At 45.7% G+C, this 22,171-nt stretch overlaps 1 protein-coding gene across 9 annotated transcripts in view; it reads left to right on the top strand.

Annotated features, from left to right (window-relative positions):
* Positions 1–22,171, top strand: part of LOC106609395 (membrane-associated guanylate kinase, WW and PDZ domain-containing protein 2) — a 255,367-nt gene that overhangs the window by 193,227 nt on the left and 39,969 nt on the right. For all 9 annotated transcript variants that reach the window (XM_045722162.1, XM_045722163.1, XM_045722161.1 and 6 more), the window contains exons 7-10: positions 10,644–10,701; positions 12,508–12,629; positions 14,493–14,675; positions 20,330–21,019. In XM_045722162.1, the coding sequence (XP_045578118.1) occupies positions 10,644–10,701; positions 12,508–12,629; positions 14,493–14,675; positions 20,330–21,019 (1,053 nt within the window). The remainder of the gene's footprint in view (positions 1–10,643; positions 10,702–12,507; positions 12,630–14,492; positions 14,676–20,329; positions 21,020–22,171) is intronic.

Genomic DNA, 22,171 nt, shown 5'->3' with positions numbered 1-22,171 from the left:
GCAAATTGTACCTTCAAAAAGATTCCGCTGTCATAATTTATTGGAAAAACAGTTTCCATCATCATTTGTCGCAATAAAGTTACACAAAAGACAAATCCACCCTGTCGAACGGAAACAAATGTTGTTAATCTTTAGAAAATGTCTCCCATATCTGCTGTTTACATTACACGTGTCGCAATTACATTTTTTGCGACATTGAATAAACCTAGGTCAATGGAATCCTGCCTAGTGTAAGGAGAAGGTTTTACTTGAGGTCCTTCAAGGTCTTCTTCCTTAAGACTTGTTTCGGTTTATGACTCTGTTTAAGACAGTCCAGCTGTTGTGACTCAACTGGACTGGGGCTGTCATGTTAATATACAGTATATCGCAGTGTGTCAGGGGCTATATAGATGTCCTCTGTTCCATCTGGCAACCACCTCATCAAGGAAAGAGAATAAACCCAGCAAACCACTTCCTCCTCTTCCTCCTGCTCATTCTCAGCAGCAGTCTGACTGATATTACCTCTGTCTCAGCATGGTGGTGCTATCACTGTGACAACACACACTAGTTCAATTCCCATTTTCCTTTTTCCTTCAGTGGCTCCCGTCTCAGTTGCTCTCTCCTCAGTCCATTCCAAAACAACGATAGCGGTTTGGAGAGTGAATCAAGTGGAGATTATAGAGAATTGTGGGGGATCAGACCTGGCGAGACTACTCTAGAAAACACTGCAAATAAGGGCTTCAAAACAGAGGCCTAAGGGCATAACTTTGCTAACTCCACCCCATATTTAGAGTTTTGGAATAAGGCCCTTGAGGTGTTTACACACGTGACACTCAGTGGGAATACCCTGGAGAGATACCCAGCAAGTGGAGGAAGCGGCTGAAGCGGCTGAAGCAAAAAGTTTAGATGTATTGGTCTCCTGTCTATGCAGGCACCAGTGGGAAGGGGGTGCGACATCAGAGACGAAATAGCCCCATGTGCTGCAGGTGACCTGAATTCAATTCAGCCTTCTTCCTCCCCTGAAGAAAGGAAAAGGAAAAGCAGGGGAACATGGGTAACATGGGCTGTTCCTCTCCTCAGACAGAATTAGAAAGGCCAGATGAAATATGTATGAGCATGAGAGCATGAAACTTTACTTCAAAAAGTCCCTCTGTACGAGTGCATTTTAAAGTGTTTTCCTTTAGAGCTCTTCAAACAGAGAGAGAGAGGAGCGAACAGGAGAGGAGAGGATGGCCGAACGGGGAATGAGCTAGAGGAGGAGAGAGTGAAAGAAGGGGGAGAGCTTAGAGAACCCCCCTGCTGGAAGCAAAATGGAATAAACCAAAGGAACATTTACTGAGGCCTTGCCTACTGATGTCGACATTTCTCAGACTGCATGGAAAACCCTGTGGGAAAACCCATTGTTTTATTTCAACACTCAGTAGTGGCTGTCTCTTTGCTCTATACCAGTGATTCCCAAACTTTTTATAGTCCCGTACTCCTTCAAACATTCAACCTCCAGCTGCGTATCCCCTCTAGCACCAGGGTCAGCGTACTCTCAAATTTTGTTTTTTCCATCATTGTAGGCCTGCCACACACACACTATACGATACATTTATTAAACAGAAGAATGAGTGGGAGTTTTTATCACAACCCGGCTTGTGGGAAGTGACAAAGAGCTCTTATAGTACCAGGGACCAAGTAATAATATTATAATAATCTGTCATTTTGCTCCTTATTTAACCATCCTTCATATAAAACTTTATTTGTTCATCGAAAATTGTGAATAACTCACCACAGGTTAATGAGAAGGGTGTGCTTGAATGGATGCACATAACTCTGCAATGTTGGGTTTTATTGGAGCGAGTCTCAGTCTTAAATCATTTTCCACACACAGTCTGTGCCTGTATTTAGTGTTAATGCTAGTGAGGGCCGAGAATCCACTCTCACATAGGTACATTGTTGCAAAGGGCATCAGTGTCTTAACAATGCGATTTGCCAAGGCAGGATACTCTGAGCGCCTCCCAATCCAGAAATCTGGCAGTGACTTCTGATTAAATAAAATTTTCACAGAACCGCTTGATGCAATTTCAATGAGGCTCTCTTGTTCAGATATCGGTAAGTGGACTGGAGGCAAGGCATGAAAGGGATAACGAATCCAGTTGTTTGTGTCATCCGTTTCGGGAAAGTACCTGTGTAATTGCGCACCCAACTCACTCAGGTGCTTCGCTATATTACATTTGATATTGTTAGGTTCTAATTTTTCAGAGTAAATAACTCACAGACACTAGACAAGCTTAACCAAGTTTAATTCTTCCCAAAGGGTCGACACAGCTGTATTCAGACAAATACATGTTTCCACCACTACAAGTATATATACTCCACTTTAGACACTCCTCCTTCTCTCCTTACATCTTATGGTTCCACAGGAAGAGGAAGTGACAGAGTAATAAACCGTTCTGTCTCCCTTAAGGTTACCTGACCTGACCTCAACCCCATTGATGTCTAATCCAAAGTTCTCCACCCGTATCATCTATCGCACTCCCGTGACACCCTCCCGTCCACCCAGCACATTCCACAGCCATCGGTCTTTCTACAGAGAACCATTAACTTCTGACATAAAAACCATTCTCTTTCACTCCTTTATATACTATGCTTCTGATCTATCATGTCTTTAGTATATCAATGTTCAAAGTTTACCCCAAATCCAACAATATTGTCCATAAGCTTGAGTTCATTTGCATACAAAAGAATCATACAATGATGGAAAGACCTGTGTGTTGTCCTTGCTAATACAGAGAGAGAAGAGCTCCAGCTTCATAATCATTTTGTCCCGCACATTGAATATAATTGCGGAGAGTCCCTGTAATCCTAGAATTAAGTCCCTGTAATCCTAGATTCAGATCATTCAGGTGAGAAAAAAACATCACCCAGATAGGCCAGTCGTGTGAGAAACTCGTCGTCATGCAAGCAGTCAGACAAGTGAAAATTATGGTCAGTAAAGAAAAAACTTTAAGGTCGTCTCTCAATTAAAAAAAACGTGTCAATACTTTGCCCTTTGATAACCAGCGCACTTCTGTATGTTGTAAAAGCGTTACATGGTCGCTGCCCATATCATTGCACAATGCAGAAAATACACGGGAATTCAGGGGCCTTGCTTTAACAAAGTTAACCATTTTCACTGTAGTGTCCAAAACGTCTTTCAAGCTGTCAGGCATTCCCTTGGCAGCAAGAGCCTCTTGGTGGATGCTGCTGTGTACTCAAGTGGCGTCTGGGGAAACTACTTGCACGCGCTTTACCACTCCACTATGTCTCCCTGTCATGGCTTTTGCAATATCAGTACAGATACCAACACATCTTGACCACCAAAGTCCATTTTATGTCACAAAGCTGTCCAGTACTTTAAAAATATCCTCTCCTGTTGTCCTGGTTTCCAGTGGTTTGCAGAAGAGGATGTCTTCCTTAATTAATTGACCCCCCATAAACGTAACGGACATATACCAGGAGCTGTGCCAGGCGCGCCACGTCTGTTGACTCATTCAGCTGTAACGCATAGAATTCACTGGCTTGTATGCGAAGCAGTAATTGTTTCAAAACATCTCCCGCCATGTTACTGATGTGTTGTTTGATGAAGAAATTGTCTGTATATATTTTTGGGACTTTTCAACCAGCATTGTCCCAGCCATATCTGCGGCAGCAGGAAGAATGAAGTCCTCCACAATAGTATGGGGCTTGCCTGTCCTAGCCACTCGGTAGCTCACCATATAAGACTCTTCTAGCCCCTTCTTGTTAATGGTATCTGTTGCTTTTATACGTGTCTTACTACTCAAAAGTCGTCTTTATTCTCGCTCAAAAAACTCCTGTGACTTATTTTTCAAATTGGCATGTTTTGTTTCTAAATGTCTGTGCAAGAGTGAAGGTTTATTGAGTTGTGAGATAGTACTTTTGCACATATAACACACTGTGGCTGAGGAAAGGTACTACTCCCAATATAAGTGAACCCCAATCAATATACAGTCGTGGCCAAAAGTTTTGAGAATGACACATTATTCATTTCCACAAAGTTTGCTACTTCTCTTTAGATATTTTTGTCAGATGTTACTATGGAATACTGAAGTATAATTACAAGCATTTCATAAGTGTCAAAGGATTTTATTGACAATTATATGAAGTTGATGCAAAGAGTCAATATTTTCAGTGTTGACCCTTCTTTTTCAAGACCTCTGCAATCCAACCTGGCATGCTGTCAATTAACTTCTGGGCCACATCCTGACTGATGGCAGCCCATTCTTGTGTAATAAATGCTTGGAGTTTGTCAGAATTTGTGGGTTTTTGTTTGTCCACCCACCTCTTGAGGATTGACCACAAGTTCTCAATGGGATTAAGGTCTGGGGAGTTTCCTGGCCATGGACCCAAAATATCTATGTTTTGTTCCCCGAGCCACTTAGTTATCACTTTTGCCTTATGGCAAGGTGCTCCTTCATGCTGGAAAAGGCATTGTTTGTCACCAACTTGTTCCTGGATGGTTGGGAGAAGTTGCTCTCGGAGGATGTGTTGGTACTATTCTTTATTCATGGCTGTGTTCTTAGGCAAAATTGTGAGTGAGCCCACTCCCTTGGCTGAGAAGCAACCCCACACATGAATGGTCTCAGGATGCTTTACTGTTGGCATGACACAGGACTGATGGTAGTGCTCACCTTGTCTTCTCCGGGCAAGCTTTTTTTCCGGAAGCCCCAAACAATCAGAAAGGGGATTCATCAGAGAAAATGACTTTACCCCAGTCCTCAGCAGTCCAATCCCTGTACCTTTTGCAGAATATCAGTCTGTCCCTGATGTTTTTCCTGGAGAGAAGTGGCTTCTTTGCTGCCCTTCTTGACACCAGGCCATCCTTCAAAACTCTTCGCCTCACTGTGCGTGCAGATGCACTCACACCTGCCTGCTGCCATTCCTGAGCAAGCTCTGTACTGGTGGTGCCCCAATCCCTGGACTTTCTTGGGCACCCTGAAGCCTTCTTCACAACAATTGAACCGCTCTCCTTGAAGTTCTTGATGATCCGATAAATGGTTTATTTAGGTGCAATCTTACTGGCAGCAATATCCTTGCCTGTGAAGCCCTTTTTGTGCAAAGCAATGATGACGGAACGTGTTTCCTTGGAGGTAACCATGGTTGACAGAGGAAGAACAATGATTCCAAGCACCACCCTCCTTTTGAAGCTTCCAGTCTGTTATTCGAACTCAATCAGCATGGCAGAGTGATCTCCAGCCTTGTCCTCGTCAACACTCACACCTGTGTTAACGAGAGAATCATTGACATTATGTCAGCTGGTCCTTTTGTGGCAGGGTTGAAATGCAGTGGAAATGTTTTTTTTTGGAATTCAGTTCATTTGCATGGCAAAGAGGGACTTTGCAATTAATTGCAATTCATCTGATCACTCTTCATAACATTCTGGAGTATATGCAAATTGCCATCATTCAAACTGAGGCAGCAGACTTTGTGAAAATATTAATATTTGTGTCATTCTCAAAACTTTTGGCCACGACTGTAGTTCTCATCATATTTGCGCCTCTGATGGTCCTACATCCCTGTCTGTTGTTCGGTGCTTTCCCGGGTAAAGGGGGCAGTAGCTCTTTGGCTGCATCAGATTCACAACTGTCAGTGTCCATGCTAACTGGGCTAACAACAAATATAGAATTACTGATGCTAACATTGGATGTGCTCGTGGAAGCAGAACAACTTGTGTCGTCGACAGGTGTAGAACTGCTGGTAGTAGCAGTACTACCAGTAGAGCTGGTATGTGTCTCTATGGACGCGGACCTTACTAAATGGACTGTTTGAAAATGGACTGTTTTTAAAAATATTATTTAAATGTGAATCCCATTTTTATTTGGTGTACCCCCGGCGGCATTGCCAGGGATACGCGTACCCCAGGTTGGAAATACCTGCTCTATACCATTATAATTGTCACTAATGTAAGGTGAATTGACCTGGGACAAGGGATGTACTCTAAAACACTATACCACATTTAACACTGGAGCTCCTTCAGAAGTATCCTTCCTTAGGCTTCCTGGGAGTTGACAGCTCCTCCACAGCAGTATTTAGACTGAGTGTTGGCCCTATAAAGAGAGCACAAATTGTTACAGTGACAAAGGGGCCCTTCTCTTCAGCGCTGCAGGCTAATGGACAGCACAACTCTCTCTCTCTCTCTCTTTCTCCCAGATCCATGGAATCATTTCTCCCACGCTACTAACTGACAGGGGCTGTGACTGTGCTTAGTGGAAAGAGAGTCTTCTGGAGTTCAGCATTTAAAACACACTTACTGCACACACACATACACACAGCAGTGTGTGTGTGTGTGTGTGTGTGTGTGTGTGTGTGCATGCGTTCGTGCGTGTGTAAGCGTGCTTCTGCGTGTGTTGTATGCATGTGCTCTACACAAGACCTTTTAAGCCAAAAACAGTGACATTGAAACAAACAGTAGGAAGCTAGAGATTTTGGCTACCTGCAGTGTGATGTTGTGTGTATCTCTGAAGCTCTGCTGAAAGCACAGACAGACAGACTGCCTGCCAAGCTCTGAAGCTCTGCTGAAAGCACAGACAGACAGACTGCCTGCCTAGCTCTGAAGCTCTGCTGAAAGCACAGACAGACAGACTGCCTGCCAAGCTCTGAAGCTCTGCTGAAGACACAGACAGACTGCCTGCCTAGCCCTGAAGCTCTGCTGAAGACACAGACAGACAGACTGCCTGCCTAGCTCTGAAGCTCTGCTGAAGACACAGACAGACAGACTGCCTGCCTAGCTCTGAAGCTCTGCTGAAGACACAGACAGACAGACTGACTGCCTAGCTCTGAAGCTCTGCTGAAGACACAGACAGACAGACTGCCTGCCTAGCTCTGAAGCTCTGCTGAAGACACAGACAGACAGGCTGACTGCCTAGCTCTGAAGCTCTGCTGAAGACACAGACAGACAGACTGCCTGCCTAGCTCTGAAGCTCTGCTGAAGACACAGACAGACAGACTGACTGCCTAGCTCTGAAGCTCTGCTGAAGACACAGACAGACAGACTGCCTGCCTAGCTCTGAAGCTCAGGTGGTTTTAATAGAAGGGTGTTTCATTAGACTGAGTGGTGCGTGGTAGAAATACATGGCAGGACTTTGATCTGTGTGGTGTTTTTCTGTGTGTGGAGCTCAGTGGAGGTGAGAACATGAAACAGCCTCTTTCATAGTTAATGAGTGAAGATGTGGCTAAGGAAGGGAGAGGAGCACTGAGAGGAGAGGAGAGGAGCTATTCCCTAGGGCTGTCAACCCACTCCTAGCAGACTCGCATATCAGTCACAGCACATGTTAGTGAGTGTGTTTTTGTGGCTGGTGGGGGCGGGGGCGGGGAGTGGTGTGTAGTAGTGTGTGTGTGTATGTGTGTGTGGGGGGGGGGCTTCCGTGTGTTGAATAGTGTATGTGTGTGAGTAAAAGGGAGAGACATATGGCATGCATGTGCTTGTATTGATGTATTGTGACTTGCTGTGTATGTGTATGACAATGGAGCCAGGGATGTTAATATGAAGGACTCACAATGTGTTTCCAGAAGCCTGTTTGGGTCCAAAAAAATGTGTGTGCAAGTGCTTGTGAGCATGACTGTCTGTGGGTTGTGTGTGTGTGTGTGTGTGTGTGTGTGTGTGTGTGTGTGTGTGTGTGTGTGTGTGTGTGTGTGTGTGTGTGTGTGTGTGTGTGTGTGTTTGGGTAATTGTGTGTGTATGTGCCAGCCTATTTCTGAATCATCATGGAGGTCCTGAGAGCCTGTGGACGGTACATTATCACCCCATTCTGACTGATATTTGGGGTTAGGAGATATTATCTCCACTCTCCTGATTAGTCCAGCTCTCTCTCACTCTCTCTCTCTCTCTCTCTCTCTCTCTCTCTCTCTCTCTCTCTCTCTCTGATTAGAGCGGCTCTCACTCTGGACCAGCCTCAGTACCACCACACTGGTCACAACCTCATAGCCTTAAATGGAATCAGGCTCAGGCAGGCTGTCAATGGACCAGTCCCCCTGGTCAGTGTGGTGTGACGAGGGGAGAATGAGAAAGAGAAAGGGGAGAGAGAGAGGCAGAACAATCCTGTCAGACATGAATGATGGGAGGAGATCAGGGTTGGGGAGAGATCCACTTTGATCACAAAGAACAAACACAGTGTGCTGAACCTACTGTATACCCCTGGTGAAATAGAGAGGGAGGGGGGCTGATCAAACAATTCCCTGATGAAGATGCACTTGGAGTGGAGGTTGGGTTAGTGACCTCCATAGTGTGAGTCAGCTTTAGCCCAAGTACTAAGCCATATAAATAGAGTTACTTTCAGCCATATTGAGTGTACCCACGAGTGTTCCAGTAATGTTGATGTGGTGTGAGGGGCTTTACCGTTCTAGTAATTATATTTCTATGGACGCAGCTCCCTCCACCCTCTATATTGTGAGTTACAAATCAGTTTCACATTGGGTTTTCCTGGTTAGGTCATGAAGTGTCCCTAGGCCTAGTCATATTATATCTGTATTTATAACTAGGTTTGGGCAGTATACCATATATACCATATACCGGGCTATTTGGAAATAACCACAAGAGGGTTTTTCAATAGCGTTGAAACGAATTCTTTGATGTATTTTCTTTAGCAATTTTTACAGCAACTTTTTGACTTTTTTTGTTTTTATTTACCCCCTTTTTCCCCCAATTTTTGATCTTGTCTCATCGCTGCAACTCCGCAATGAGCTCGGGAGAGGAGAAGGTGGAGTCATGCGTCCTCCGAAACATGACCCGCCAAACCGCGCTCCTTAACATCCGCCAGCTTAACCCGGAAGCCAGCCTCGCCAATGTGTCAGAGGAAACACCGTTCATCTGGCGGCCGGGGTCAGCCCGCAGGCAAGTTAAGCCTCACCGGCCAAACCCTTCCCTAACCCGGACGACTCTGGGCCAATTGTGCGTCGTCCAATTGGGACTCCCGGCCACGGCCGGTTGTGGCACAGCCCGAATGAACCCGGGTCTGTAGTAACGCCTTAGACTGCAGCGCCACTCGGGAGGCCCTACCTCATCTTTTTAAATTATGAGTCACTCATTGTTGTGCAGCACACACTAGGTTATCTATATACTGATATATGTAGTTACACTATGGAATTCACAACTAAATGTTTGCCAGCTAGATATCTAATAACTATTAAGTTAACTTTATAAAATGTGCTAAAGTTGTGCATTTGGTTTGCTAACTTAGTAGCTAGCTAAGTGGTTAGTGTCAAGTATGTGCGTACTGGTAGCGAAGTCAGGTGCAGGAGAGCAGAGATTTGTGAACAGGCGCACACTTTATTGAGGCAAAAGTGCAAAACGCGCAAAACAGTCACAAGAATTATGTTTAACAAACATCTTCGTGAAATACCACGGAAAAAACAAACCAGTCTGGCGCGTCAACAAATAATACGTAACACAATCAATCTTTCACAAAGACATGATGGGGAACAGAGGAATAAATACATGTAGATTGATTGGGGAATGAAAACCAGGTGTGCAGGGAACAAGACAAAACAAATGGATACATGAAAAATGGAGCGGCGATGGCTAGAAAGCTGGTGAAGTCGACCGCCGAACGCCGCCCAAACAAGGAGAGGAGCCTACTTTGGCGGAAGTCGTGACAGTTAGCTTCTTGCAATCAAGCTCCTCTTGGTAACAGCAGATAATTCCCTCCTTGATCAAGAGACAACATTTGTTTTGTGCGTGCAGCAAATTTTGGGTAGAATTTTTGAGTTACTTGTATAACTTTATCAGCTGGGATGTCTATCCTGCAAATAGCTCATGTGAGAGACTGTATAAAATCGTTAGCATTTAGCTAGCATTCGCTATGGGATTTTACATGTACTTGTTACCATTGCTAACAGGTGTTATCGAATATCCCGGGATGGAACAAGGTCGGTATGAAGATATGACTCCCTGGATACCGCCCAAGCCTATTTATAACACTTCCCATGATGCCACAGTGGTGGCTCATCATATCAGAGTAGATACAATGTGTAGGAACACCTGCACCATCAACACCGAAGTGACTGAAGTTATGACATTCTACGTTCCACTCAAAGGTTTATTTTGGTCCACGACAGTTGACAGCTACTGTGTTAGATCCACAGTCAGTCTATTCTGAGACCCCACTGTAATGGTGTAATGTGTTCCAGTTAAATATTGTGTGGGCTAAGGGGCCCAGGAGCTATGTACGTGCTCCAGATACAAACATTTAAACTATATCTAAACATCGCTGGCATCATAACTGAATATTTACAACATAGAAAGGATGGCAGGGCATGAATATTTAAAATCACCCCAATTCAAACCACTCCATCTATCAGTGTGTTTGGTGTAGTGGGAGAGTTCAGGAGATGGTTGGGGTAGTCCTGTGGGTCCATATTGACATTGATTATGTAACCTTTGGCCCGCTGCTTGAGAAACAGCCATTCTCCTTCACACTCATGAATTTTGGATTTGAATTTGAATTGCAAATACTGATGGGGGTATCATGTGTCTTGTCTCTTAGGTTTGTCCAAATTAAGTTGGTCCATATAATAATGTTGTGATCAAAATTGCCTGATGAATATATTGTTCTATGAATCGACATGCTTTCCCCCGGGCCTGTTGACTGACTAGTATGTTGTTGTGCTTGTCTCTTCCACAGAGCTGCCGTACGGCTGGGAGAAGATCGATGACCCTATTTACGGAAGCTACTATGTGGAGTAAGTCTGGACCCGCTGCTTTAATATTTAATGACTATTTTGATTTCCAGTTGTTAGGTTCTAATTTTTCAGAGTAAATAACTCACGGACACTAGAGAAGCTTAACCAAGTGGAATTCTTCCCAAAGGGTCGACACAGCTGTATTCAGACAAAAGACATGTTTCCACCACTACAAGTGTATATATACTCCACTTTAAACACTCCTCCTTCTCTCCAATCCTTACATCTTATGGCTCCACAGGAAGAGGGTAATAGGATAATGAACCATACTGTCTCCCTTCAGGGGATCTGACCTGACCTCAACCCCTCCTTCGCCTAATCCACAGATGTCCATCTGCTTCCCCTATAGCAATCCCGTGACCTCCTCCCGTCCACCCAGCACATTCCACAGCCATCTGTCTTTCTACAGAAAACCATTAACTTCTGACATAAAAACCAGTCTCTTCCACTCCTTTATATACTATGCTTATGCGCATACCAATGTTCAAAGTTGACCCTGAATCCAACTCGGTGTTGCACCGTGTTATGTTTCCACTGTCCTGTGTTAGTCAGAGTCATTAACGCTGCACAGGGCTGTGGCCAGGAGGCAGATGGTGGGTTTTTCTGCTGCTCAATTATACCTGTCTGTCTGTCTGTCTGTCTGTCTGTCTGTCTGTCTGTCTGTCTGTCTGTCTGTCTGTCTGTCTGTCTGTCTGTCTGTCTGTCTGTCTGTCTGTCTGTCTGTCTGTCTGTCTGTCTGTCTGTCTGTCTGTCTGTCTGTCTGCGTCAGTGGGTGATTGTTTGTTAGTGTGCATGCATTTGTGAGTGTGAGTGTGTGTGTGTTTCTGTGTCTCTGTGTGAGTGTGTACCTGTTTACATGTGCAAGTTTATATGTGTGCTCGTGTGTGTGTGTGTGTGTGTGTGTGTGTGTGTGTGTGTGTGTGTGTGTGCGCGCCATCTTTGTGCAATGTGGTACAATGGTGAGGTGTCTCTGTCTTCTCTATTGAACCAAATGTACCCTTCCTATTCTGGACGTGTCCTTTCTCCTGCTGGACGCGCACTAGTCCCCCTAGTCCAGGGAGAGGAGGGGAGGTCTATTTATAGCCTGGTTGGAGAGGGAGTTTGGCTGGCTGGCCGTGTTCTATTCTCTATCCCCAAGAAAGACCAGAACACTGTGCCTGCCTTGCCTACACTCCGTCTCTCCCTCTGCCATGTAGAAATCCCATATCCCCAGGCAGCCACTGAGCCATCGCACACACGCACACTAGCGCCATACCTGACCCTGCCAAGTCCAATAATTATGTCCCACTGCCTGGCTGTACCGTTGAGTTAACCTAATATCTCATGAAGAAACAGAGGGTGTGTAGGCTGGGCAGACGCTGTTCGTACCTACAGAAGCATTATTCCTCCAGTCTCGCACCGTCCAGGAGGGCACATCTAAATGATGATTAATCACTTCACTCTTTCAAAATTACAGTATTTATAATTATCGACCAAATTAGCACTGACAGGATGTTTTAAGAAAATACACTCAAGGAGTCATGTTTTTTCAGAACCCACTCCAGAAATACTAAATGATTCCTAATGCTGATTACAGGAAGCTGCTGATTTCAGTAGAATGGGACCTAATTGGGCTTTTGTTCATTTTTTCTTAGCAAAACCATTCTGCAGCTCCATTACATAATACTAGGGATACTAGGGCTATTGAATTAATCATCATAGCACAGCACTGTGCATCCAGCTCTTTACAGAGGGAGAGAGGAAGTGGATGAGGAGGTGGATACTACAGAGAGCCCATTGAAATGTCATACCTTTCTTTCTCTGTAGCCACATAAACAGACGGACACAGTTTGAGAACCCAGTCTTGGAAGCCAAGAGGAGAGTCCAGCAACACCAACAAATGCAAGAGCAGGGTTTGTCCTCGCTGCCCCTACCTACTATCTACAGAGGTAAGGCACCCTGTACCTCTACCTCTACCCAATGTGTTAAGAGTTTGTGTATGATTCTTGTGTGTAGATGTTTTTAGCTCCAGGGAAATGTCTGTCGTCTTTGTGTTTGTGTATCACTCATTCTTCACAACTCCCTTTTCTTTGCTAACACTTCTCTAACACTTTGCTAACACTAGCTTCTCTGTTCAGCACACATTTTACCACCCCACTAAGTTCATCGAGGCTGTCTAAGGTAAAACATGCTGGATAGGTTGAGAGGGTTTGTCTCCGTGTTAAATTGGCCTCTGTGAGTGAAGGGGTTTGTCTCCATGGTTACCCTTCCTGTACGCTGCAAAGTGAAGGCTCTCTCTCCCCCTAAGTGACAGCAGAGAGGGTAAAAAAAATGAATATTTCCTCACATATAAACAAGGAGATAAAAAGGAAGTTTACTTGTGGGAGCATCAGACATTGAGTGGACTACTTTATCTCTGTCACAGTGGTAGAGGAGGTTCCACTCTCCGCCACGTTACCCAGAGCCACCCTGGCCCACATCGGCCCCGCCCCGGAGCGCTGCCAGAGCCTCAGCGACCTCTCCCAGTCCCTCCCCCCGGGCCACCGGGTGTCGCTGTTGGGCCTGCACACCCACACACCCCCCGCCTCCACCACCAACTCCCCACTGCGGCGCCCCAACCGGGCGCGGAGGGATATGTCGTGCTGCCCACACCAGCACCTCCACCAGTCGCTTCACGCTTTTGTGGTAGAGCCGGCTGCTGTGGGTTGTAGCCCATTCCCCCTGTGGTGCTCTCTCAGTAAGTAGGGCAGTGAGTAGTGATACAGGCTTGTTCTTCTTCTGCCTGCACTGAGCTGCCTCGCTCTCTTTTCAAAGCATGCCTGCTCCCCGGCAGACCCACGCTGGATCCCTCCTCGTCCCAGTCGCTTGACTCGCTGCCTGACATGTTTGATGGCGCTACACTACAATGTGTCTTCCCCTCCTTACGTCTGGCGGCAGGCAGCAGAAACTGTAAACACCCCACTCTATGTCTGGACGCCTGACAACAAACGTTGGCTTTAAGCAAACAGAGAGAGACAGGTGTGTGCCCCCTACTTGCTTTCCAAGGTGAACGGAGGGGAGATTGAATTGAGTGTGGCAAACGCTCGTTGGCTGAGTCTTCCCCTTTGCCGTGCCAGAGACTATTTCATGAATCCCGGCCTTCCACTTTTTGGTTCCCTGAGCATTGTTTTTTGGGCGGATGAAGCGAGCTCATGATTCTTCATGAACAACAGCATGTTGTTCCAGAATGTTAAGATCTCTCACCTGCTTCCCTCACCCCTCTGAGAAGGGAAATATACCAAGCTACTCCCATGGATGCCGATTATTCCTTGATTTTCTGCCCTGTGTTTTGCTCCAGTTCTGAGTGTGTATTCAGCTACCAGAAACCTGGCGTAGGATGGGAGTGTAAGTGATGACATTTTAAATGGCTGTAGTTGTTCAGTGGAAGGTCTTGGCAGTGACAGCTTGGAGCTGGAGCAAACACCGTCCCACCTGCATAAGTCAGCACCCACCCCTCACTGTTCTAACACTGCCTACCGCTCCACCTACCCAGAGAGTATCCCTGTGTTCATGCAGCCCCTCCACTTAACAAGCCTCACCTCTACCATCCTATTGAATGAGAAAATGGCCTTGCATCAGCATTTGTGGTGCATCATGCTCGCTTTGTAAAGGTCTAAGTATGATGTATGTGTGTATATTGTTTATTGATTGTGTGTGTGTGTGTGTGTGTGTGTCCCTGCACACTTCTACTTGTGTGTGTTGTGTCTGCCTGCGTGCCTGTCTGTCCGTCCCTCTGTATGTGTGTGTATGTATGTGTGTGTTCTCCCTTACAGAGAAGCCCCTGTTCACACGGGACGCCACCCAGCTGAAGGGCAGCTTCCTGTCCACGGCCCTGCAGAAGAGCAACATGGGTTTTGGCTTCACCATCATCGGAGGAGACGAGCCAGATGAGTTCCTGCAGGTTAAGAGTGTCATACCTGACGGCCCCGCTGCACAGGATGGAAAGATGGACACAGGTAAAACTGAGCTAGTCTGAAAGATGGACTCAGGTCAAACTGAGCTAGTCTGAAAGATGGACACAGGTCAAACTGAGCTAGTCTGAAAGATGGACACAGGTCAAACTGAGCTAGTCTGAAAGATGGACACAGGTCAAACTGAGCTAGTCTGAAAGATGGACACAGGTCAAACTGAGCTAGTCTGAAAGATGGACACAGGTCAAACTGAACTAGTCTGAAAGATGGACACAGGTAAAACTGAACTAGTCTGAAAGATGGACACAGGTCAAACTGAGCTAGTCTGAAAGATGGACACAGGTCAAACTGAGCTAGTCTGAAAGATGGACACAGGTAAAACTGAGCTAGTCTGAAAGATGGACACAGGTCAAACTGAGCTAGTCTGAAAGATGGACACAGGTCAAACTGAACTAGTCTGAAAGATGGACACAGGTCAAACTGAGCTAGTCTGAAAGATGGACACAGGTCAAACTGAGCTAGTCTGAAAGATGGACACAGGTCAAACTGAGCTAGTCTGAAAGATGGACACAGGTCAAACTGAGCTAGTCTGAAAGATGGACACAGGTCAAACTGAGCTAGTCTGAAAGATGTGTACATGCTTACTTAAACGACACACGTACATGACATGAACACGTACAGATAGCAAGAGAGTGTTTGGACAGGAAATGGCCTCTCCTTGAGTGTCACAATGGGACAGTCTCTCTGACACATTGGGGGCCATGGACTAGTCTCTCTCTCTATAGTGGTGACCCAGCAGGAGATTTAATATCTCTCTCTCTCTCTATAGTGGTGACCCAGCAGGAGAGTTAATATCTCTCTCTCTCTCTATAGTGGTGACCCAGCAGGAGAGTTAATATCTCTCTCTATCTCTATAGTGGTGACCCAGCAGGAGAGTTAATATCTCTCTCTATCTCTATAGTGGTGACCCAGCAGGAGAGTTAATATCTCTCTCTATCTCTATAGTGGTGACCCAGCAGGAGAGTTAATATCTCTCTCTATCTCTATAGTGGTGACCCAGCAGGAGAGTTAATATCTCTCTCTATCTCTATAGTGGTGACCCAGCAGGAGAGTTAATATCTCTCTCTATCTCTATAGTGGTGACCCAGCAGGAGAGCTCATCTCTCTCTCTCTCTCTCTCTCTCTCTCTCTGTGTCTCTCTGTGTCTCTCTCTCTCTCTCTCTCTCTGTGTCTCTCTGTGTCTCTCTCTCTCTGTGTGTCTCTCTCTCTCTCTCTCTCTCTGTGTCTCTGGCTCTCTCTGTGTCTCTGGCTCTCTCTGCACATGTGTGTGTGTGTGCGAACTTGCCTGCAAGCCTGTTTGGGTGCATGTGTGTGTGTGTGTATATACGTATGTGTGTGCGTGTGTGCCTGCTGGGCTGTGTTTGTCCATGAATCACTGTAAGGATTTTCTGAACACCATAACTCCTGGCCCTGCCTGTGCTGCCCGGGCTGCATGGGACACACACACACACTGGGACACACACACACACACACACTGAGAAACTGGCCAACTGCACTAAAAGTCAGCAGGGGAATATAACTCTGGAAGTCCTGTCAATGCTCTCTGCATGGCCCTGTGTATTTATAAACTACTCTGCATGGCCCTGTGTATTTATAAACTACTCTGCATGACCCTGTGTATTTATAAACTACTCTGCATGACCCTGTGTATTTATAAACTACTCTGCATGGCCCTGTGTATTTATAAACTACTCTGCATGGCCCTGTGTATTTATAAACTACTCTGCATGGCCCTGTGTATTTATAAACTACTCTGCATGGCCCTGTGTATTTATAAACTACTCTGCGTGGCCCTGTGTATTTATAAACTACTCTGCATGGCCCTGTGTATTTATAAACTACTCTGCATGGCCTTGTGTATTTATAAACTACTCTGCATGGCCCTGTGTATTTATAAACTACTCTGCATGGCCCTGTGTATTTATAAACTACTCTGCATGGCCCTGTGTATTTATAAACTACTCTGCATGACCCTGTGTATTTATAAACTACTCTGCATGGCCCTGTGTATTTATAAACTACTCTGCATTACTGGACTGGACCAAGTGCAGTATTTTTCCTGACTCATTCATCAGTGCCTTGACCTGGTTGTACTGTACTATACTGTACTGTACTATACTATACTATATTGTACTGTACTATACTGTACTGTAGTATACTGTAGTAGGTCAGACTAGATGGTACATTTTACATTGTGAGATGATCATATGTTTTATGTGCCACAATATATCATGTGGAAGTATTACAATGTATGATACACTATAATGTAGCTATTAAACATATAGCCGAGTCAGACCATTACTGCTGTCCCAGCTGGCAGATAGGCATTATTACTCATTTTCAACCAACCTTTACTTGGCGATACTTCCTCAATTCCCGCCGTGGAAGACAACGCATGTCTTCTAAACCTCCGTGGATAGTTGCAGCTGGTTGAATTTAGAAAATGCTTCGTTATTAAATTAAATTCATTTTTTGTTCCATGATGTAATCCAACACCGCCATCTTGTCTATTTCAAATATTTTCAAATCTCATTGAGACAGGTGGGTGTCCACCCCAAAGTGTCTTGTGTAACGCACATGACATCATGTTGAATGGCACTCACCTGTCTCAATCGATGAGAAGATTTGAAATAAACAAGATGTCAGTGTACACATTGTTGTGTTACTTCATGGAGCAAAAACTTTTAAAATGACGGAGCATTTTCAAAATTCAAACAAACCACCTGCAACTATCCACGGAAGTTTAGAAAACTTGTAGCATTGTCTTCCAAGTCTGGAATTGAGGAAGTATCACCAAGTAAAGGTTGCAATAATGCCTATCAGCCAGCTGGAACAGCAGTAATGGTCTGATTAGGCAATATTTTGTATAACTAGGTATACTATCTATTCTGTGGTCCTCCCAACATTCTCCTCCCATCCTTTCCCCTTTATCTTCTCCTCTCTTCTCTCTTCTTCTCCTCTCTTCTTCTCCTCTCTTCTTCTCCTCTTCTTCTCCTCTCTTCTCTCTTCTTCTCCTCTTCTTCTCCTCTCTTCTTCTCCTCTTCTTCTCCTCTCTTCTTCTCCTCTCTTCTTCTCCTCTCCTCTCCTCTCCTCTCCTCTCCTCTCCTCTCCTCTCCTCTCCTCTCCTCTCCTCTCCTCTCCTCTCCTCTCCTCTCCTCTCCTCTCCTCTCCTCTCCTCTCCTCTCCTCTCTCCCTCCAGACTCAGTGGCCTAGTTAAACTGTGTTGGATTCTAGCAGCACATAGTTAATAGAGGGAGAGAGGGAAACCAGGCCTGTGGAAGTGTGAAATTCCCAATTTCAGAAGGATTATTTGTCGCTCTGTGTCCATACACACACATACAACACACACACACACACACACACTCACTCACACCTCTTCTGCCTGCTTCGCTACATGGTTCCAGACCCAGAGAAATGTGTTGAGGAAAAACATATGATACCATCTCTTTCAGCAGGGACACAGTGGTTAGATGTGACACTGTATTTGTTAGAGGGAAAGCACAGTATTTGTCATGTTAAAGTAAGTGACCTTATACAGTGACCTGGAATGCACAGTGTTGGAGGAGGATAACGTGACACGGTATGTGATGGGGTCCATTGACATAGGGTTGGGTTCATGCAATCAAACCAATAACAGCTTACCAATACGAACTCCTCTCTCGGCATGTCCAGCCCACTCATTATGTCATCCAGTCATGGCTAGTGGGAAGATTGCTGTCTTTTTCTGTGGCTTAACCAACAAGGCTCATAATTTAAAAATGGTATTCGTATTTACAGATGGCATACAAGTTTGTTATTAAGGCATGAAAGCTCACATGTTAGAGAAGGCATTTTGATAAACAAATACTTTTTACGTTCAAACGGCTCTCCTGTGAAGTCATGACTTGCGACATACGCCTAGTTTCCTGAATCGGGTCACATAGAGTAAATAACCGTTCTGCAGTGCAGTGCTGTGGGGTCAGTAGTGTAGTTGCAGTGCTGTGGTTGTCACTGTGTCATTGTCAGTGCTACTGTTCTCTCTCTCTCCATCTCTCTCTCTCTCTCGCCATCTCTCTCTCTCCGTCTGTGTGTGTATGTGCCAATGGTCCAGATGGCTACTCTGTCCTCCGCCATGGACACATATGGCCTCCACTTCAGTCAGGCCCCCCCCTACTAGGGACACTTTAACACTATGATATGATGACCTGTTCTTGGCAGGAGGAGGATGTCTTCTGTTCCATACTTTTGAACGACCATTAGTAGAAGATAGATGCTATTAGACAATGGAGACAGACGTGATGGAAGCATCATGGTCCTTGGTGCTAGATAGCGTGTTTCTATTGGTCAGGTCGTAGTGTGGAGGTTGGAGGACTTTGGTGATTTAAGACGCAGGGTAATGTGGAGTAGAGGCTCGTGATTGTTTTGAGAAAGAACTAGAAGTCAAAGAAAAGCGGAGGATAGAGACGGAGAGAGAAAGTGTGTGCGTGCGTGCGTGCGCGGCACTGCGTGAGTGTGTTCGTATGTATGCGCCTGTATATTTGGTGTGTGTGAGAAAATCCGCGTGAAATCCTGCAGTGGCGTCCCTCCTCGTCACCCGTCATAAAGAATGATTTCCTGGGCCACGGCGGCCAGGGCATGATGAGGTCATGGCGCCATCATTTGTTTTCCAGGAGCGTGTGAAGCTATTGATTGTGACACCAGGGCTGCAGGCAAATGTCGTCCATATTTACCCAGATTAATTAAACAGTCCCGCTTCCGCACGTCACACTGCCTCCAGGAATACGTTAATACTAGCTCTGTCAGTATGAACCTGCATTTAAACTCTGAGCGCATTCTTTCTCCACACAAAAAGGGAATGACAATGACAGGGTATGCTAAGTAGCCTGGTTCCCAGGTCTGTTTGTGCTGAGTTGCAAACATCTGTGGTAATTGTGCATACATCTCCCTCTCCATCTCTCTCTCCCTCTCTCTCTCTTTGTCCCTCTCCCTCGCTGTCTCTCCCTCTCGTTCTCTGTATCTCTCCTCTCTCTCTGATTAGCATAATAATTATGCTTATAATTGAAAAATAATGATTGTCATTATAAACCTGGGCAGTGCGTTTTGGTGAGACTGAAATTAAATATGGATGCCACCTTGGATTCTCCCACTTAATCAACATCTTTTGAAATATAGAGCCGTATCTCACCTGACGGAACACAAAATACAATATTAAATTGAATACAGCACCGGAGACAGAGAAGAAGATATGGCACTTTGTCAGAGAAAGAGCTATTGTGTATTAATTGTCAATAAATAGTTGAGTTATCTACATAGCTGAGTGTGTGTAGTGATAGGTACAGTGATGAGGTGTGGCAAATCTCACTTGTTTGTCCGCCACACAATTCACTGACTAGTGTATTTCTGTGCCTAATGGTTTTGTCCATTATCTGAGGTCTAATTCAGGTACAGTAATGCTGGGACCTATTCAGTAGAATGCAACGTTCAGATTACATTTTAGATAGAAATGTAGCGTATTGACACTGAGGCAAAGACCTATTCTGCATGATAAAGAACCATGCCTGTTCTACACAATATTGAATAAGCCCTATTGAACCCCCTATAGGTCTTGGTTTTTGGCAATCTATTTGGCCTTGATTGGCTGTGTGTCTCCCTTCCTCCAGGTGATGTCATCGTGTACATCAATGACGTGTGTGTCCTGGGCACCACCCATGCCGACGTGGTCAAGCTGTTCCAGTCAGTGCCCATCGGGCAGAGCGTAACCCTGGTGCTGTGCCGTGGCTACCAGCTGCCCTACGACCCCGAGGACCCGGGCGCCAGCGCCGGCACCACCACCACCCTCCTCTCCCCCCTGGGCCTGATGGAGCAGCGCCCCCTCCTGGTCAACGGACGCTCCAACTACGACAGCTACATGGACTACATCTCTCGCACGGCACGCTTCGTCCAGGAGCACGGTGACCAACATCTCAACGCCCATCATCACCATCAACCCCCTCCGCCGCCGCACCCCGGCGACACCCACCTGGACGGCTCCTCCCTGACGCCCGGCGGGCCGCACGGCGAGGACTCGGTGTCCATGGCGTCATCAGGGGCGACGCAGGCGGAGCTGCTGACGCTGACCATGGTGAAGGGGGCGGAAGGGTTCGGGTTCACCATCGCAGACAGCTCCACGGGCCAGAGGGTGAAGCAGGTTCTGGAGCCCCAGGGGTGTCCTGGTCTGTGTGAGGGGGACCTGATCATAGACATCAACCAGCAGGGAGTGCAGGGCCTCAGTCACACCCAGGTGGTGGAGCTGCTCAAGGAGTGTGCCGTCGGGGCTGAGACCAGCCTGGTCATCCAGAGGGGTGGAGGAGGTAAGAATATGCCTGGGGCCTCGATAACCGGCTGGCTACTTCCTGTCTTTCTCTCCATTTAGAAGAGCTTCTTCATATACCCATCTCTCTCTCTCTCTCTCTCGCTTTCTCTTCCTGTCCTTCTCTTTCTTTCTCTCTCTGTCTTTTTCTTTCTTTCTCTCTCTGTCTTTCTCGTTCTCTCTTCTATCGATATTATATCATTCTCTCTCTCTTTCTCTGTATATCTTGCTCTCTCATGCTGTCTTTCTCTTTCTCCTACTTTTACTCTCTATTTCTCTCTCTTTTTTCCTGGTGACCTGGTCCAGGTGAGTGTGTGTGTGTCCTGTCTGTGTGTGTCCTGTCCTAAGACCACAGAAACCCATTATACAGTACGGCCGTGTTTGACTGACAACATAGCTACTCTCACAGGATCTTTACTCTACTTTACTTTACTTACTGGGGAGAAAAAGTGCTTACCTTCCGTTTACTCTGAAGGACTCATGTTGTGCGTATTTAGCTTGCGCTCTTTCTTTGGCATCCGAAAATAGATTTTTTTTATTACATTTCCTGCTTGATAAAAACGCTGACTCATTTGAAAAGTTTTTCAGTTTTTCTATTTGTACTGCAACCTTTCTTTTATAAAAGTTGAATATGTGTGCAGAGTCTAGACTTTTGTGTGCAGAAAATTACAGCCAAAATAAAAAGACGGTGATGTGAGCAAGATATAAGCTGTGTTCGAATACCCTTACTAACATACTATATACTACATACTTAGTGAGTGTATATACTACATACTATAAGTTAATTTTAGTATACTGTAAACGAACCGTATCCTTTCAGTTGAGCATACCAGCTCTTCGCCTGTCTACCGGAAGTTGATGCTGTTGCTATGCAACCTCTTGCTAGCTAGTTAGCATAACACATGACTAGTTAGACATTTTACGACTTCGGGTGTGTTCTTAAATTCAAACTGGAGTGCCAGAGTGCGCTTGTAAATTCCGAGCATTGTCAGATAGTCCGTTTGTAAATCAGAGCGTTTCGCTCTCGGAGCGCACACTGGACGCTCTGGCCGAGGAGTAGGGTTGATTTGAGTGTTCTGACCTTACAACGGCAGTCAAGCACCCAAGCTAACGTTGGCTAGCTTTCTAGCTACTTCCAGACACAAATGAGACC

The sequence above is a fragment of the Salmo salar genome, chromosome ssa07 (genome assembly GCF_905237065.1).
Source record: "Salmo salar chromosome ssa07, Ssal_v3.1, whole genome shotgun sequence".
NCBI classification, from domain to species: Eukaryota; Metazoa; Chordata; class Actinopteri; order Salmoniformes; family Salmonidae; genus Salmo; species Salmo salar.
Note: the sequence above shows the minus strand (reverse complement) of the source record. Positions and strands in the feature narration are given on the sequence as shown.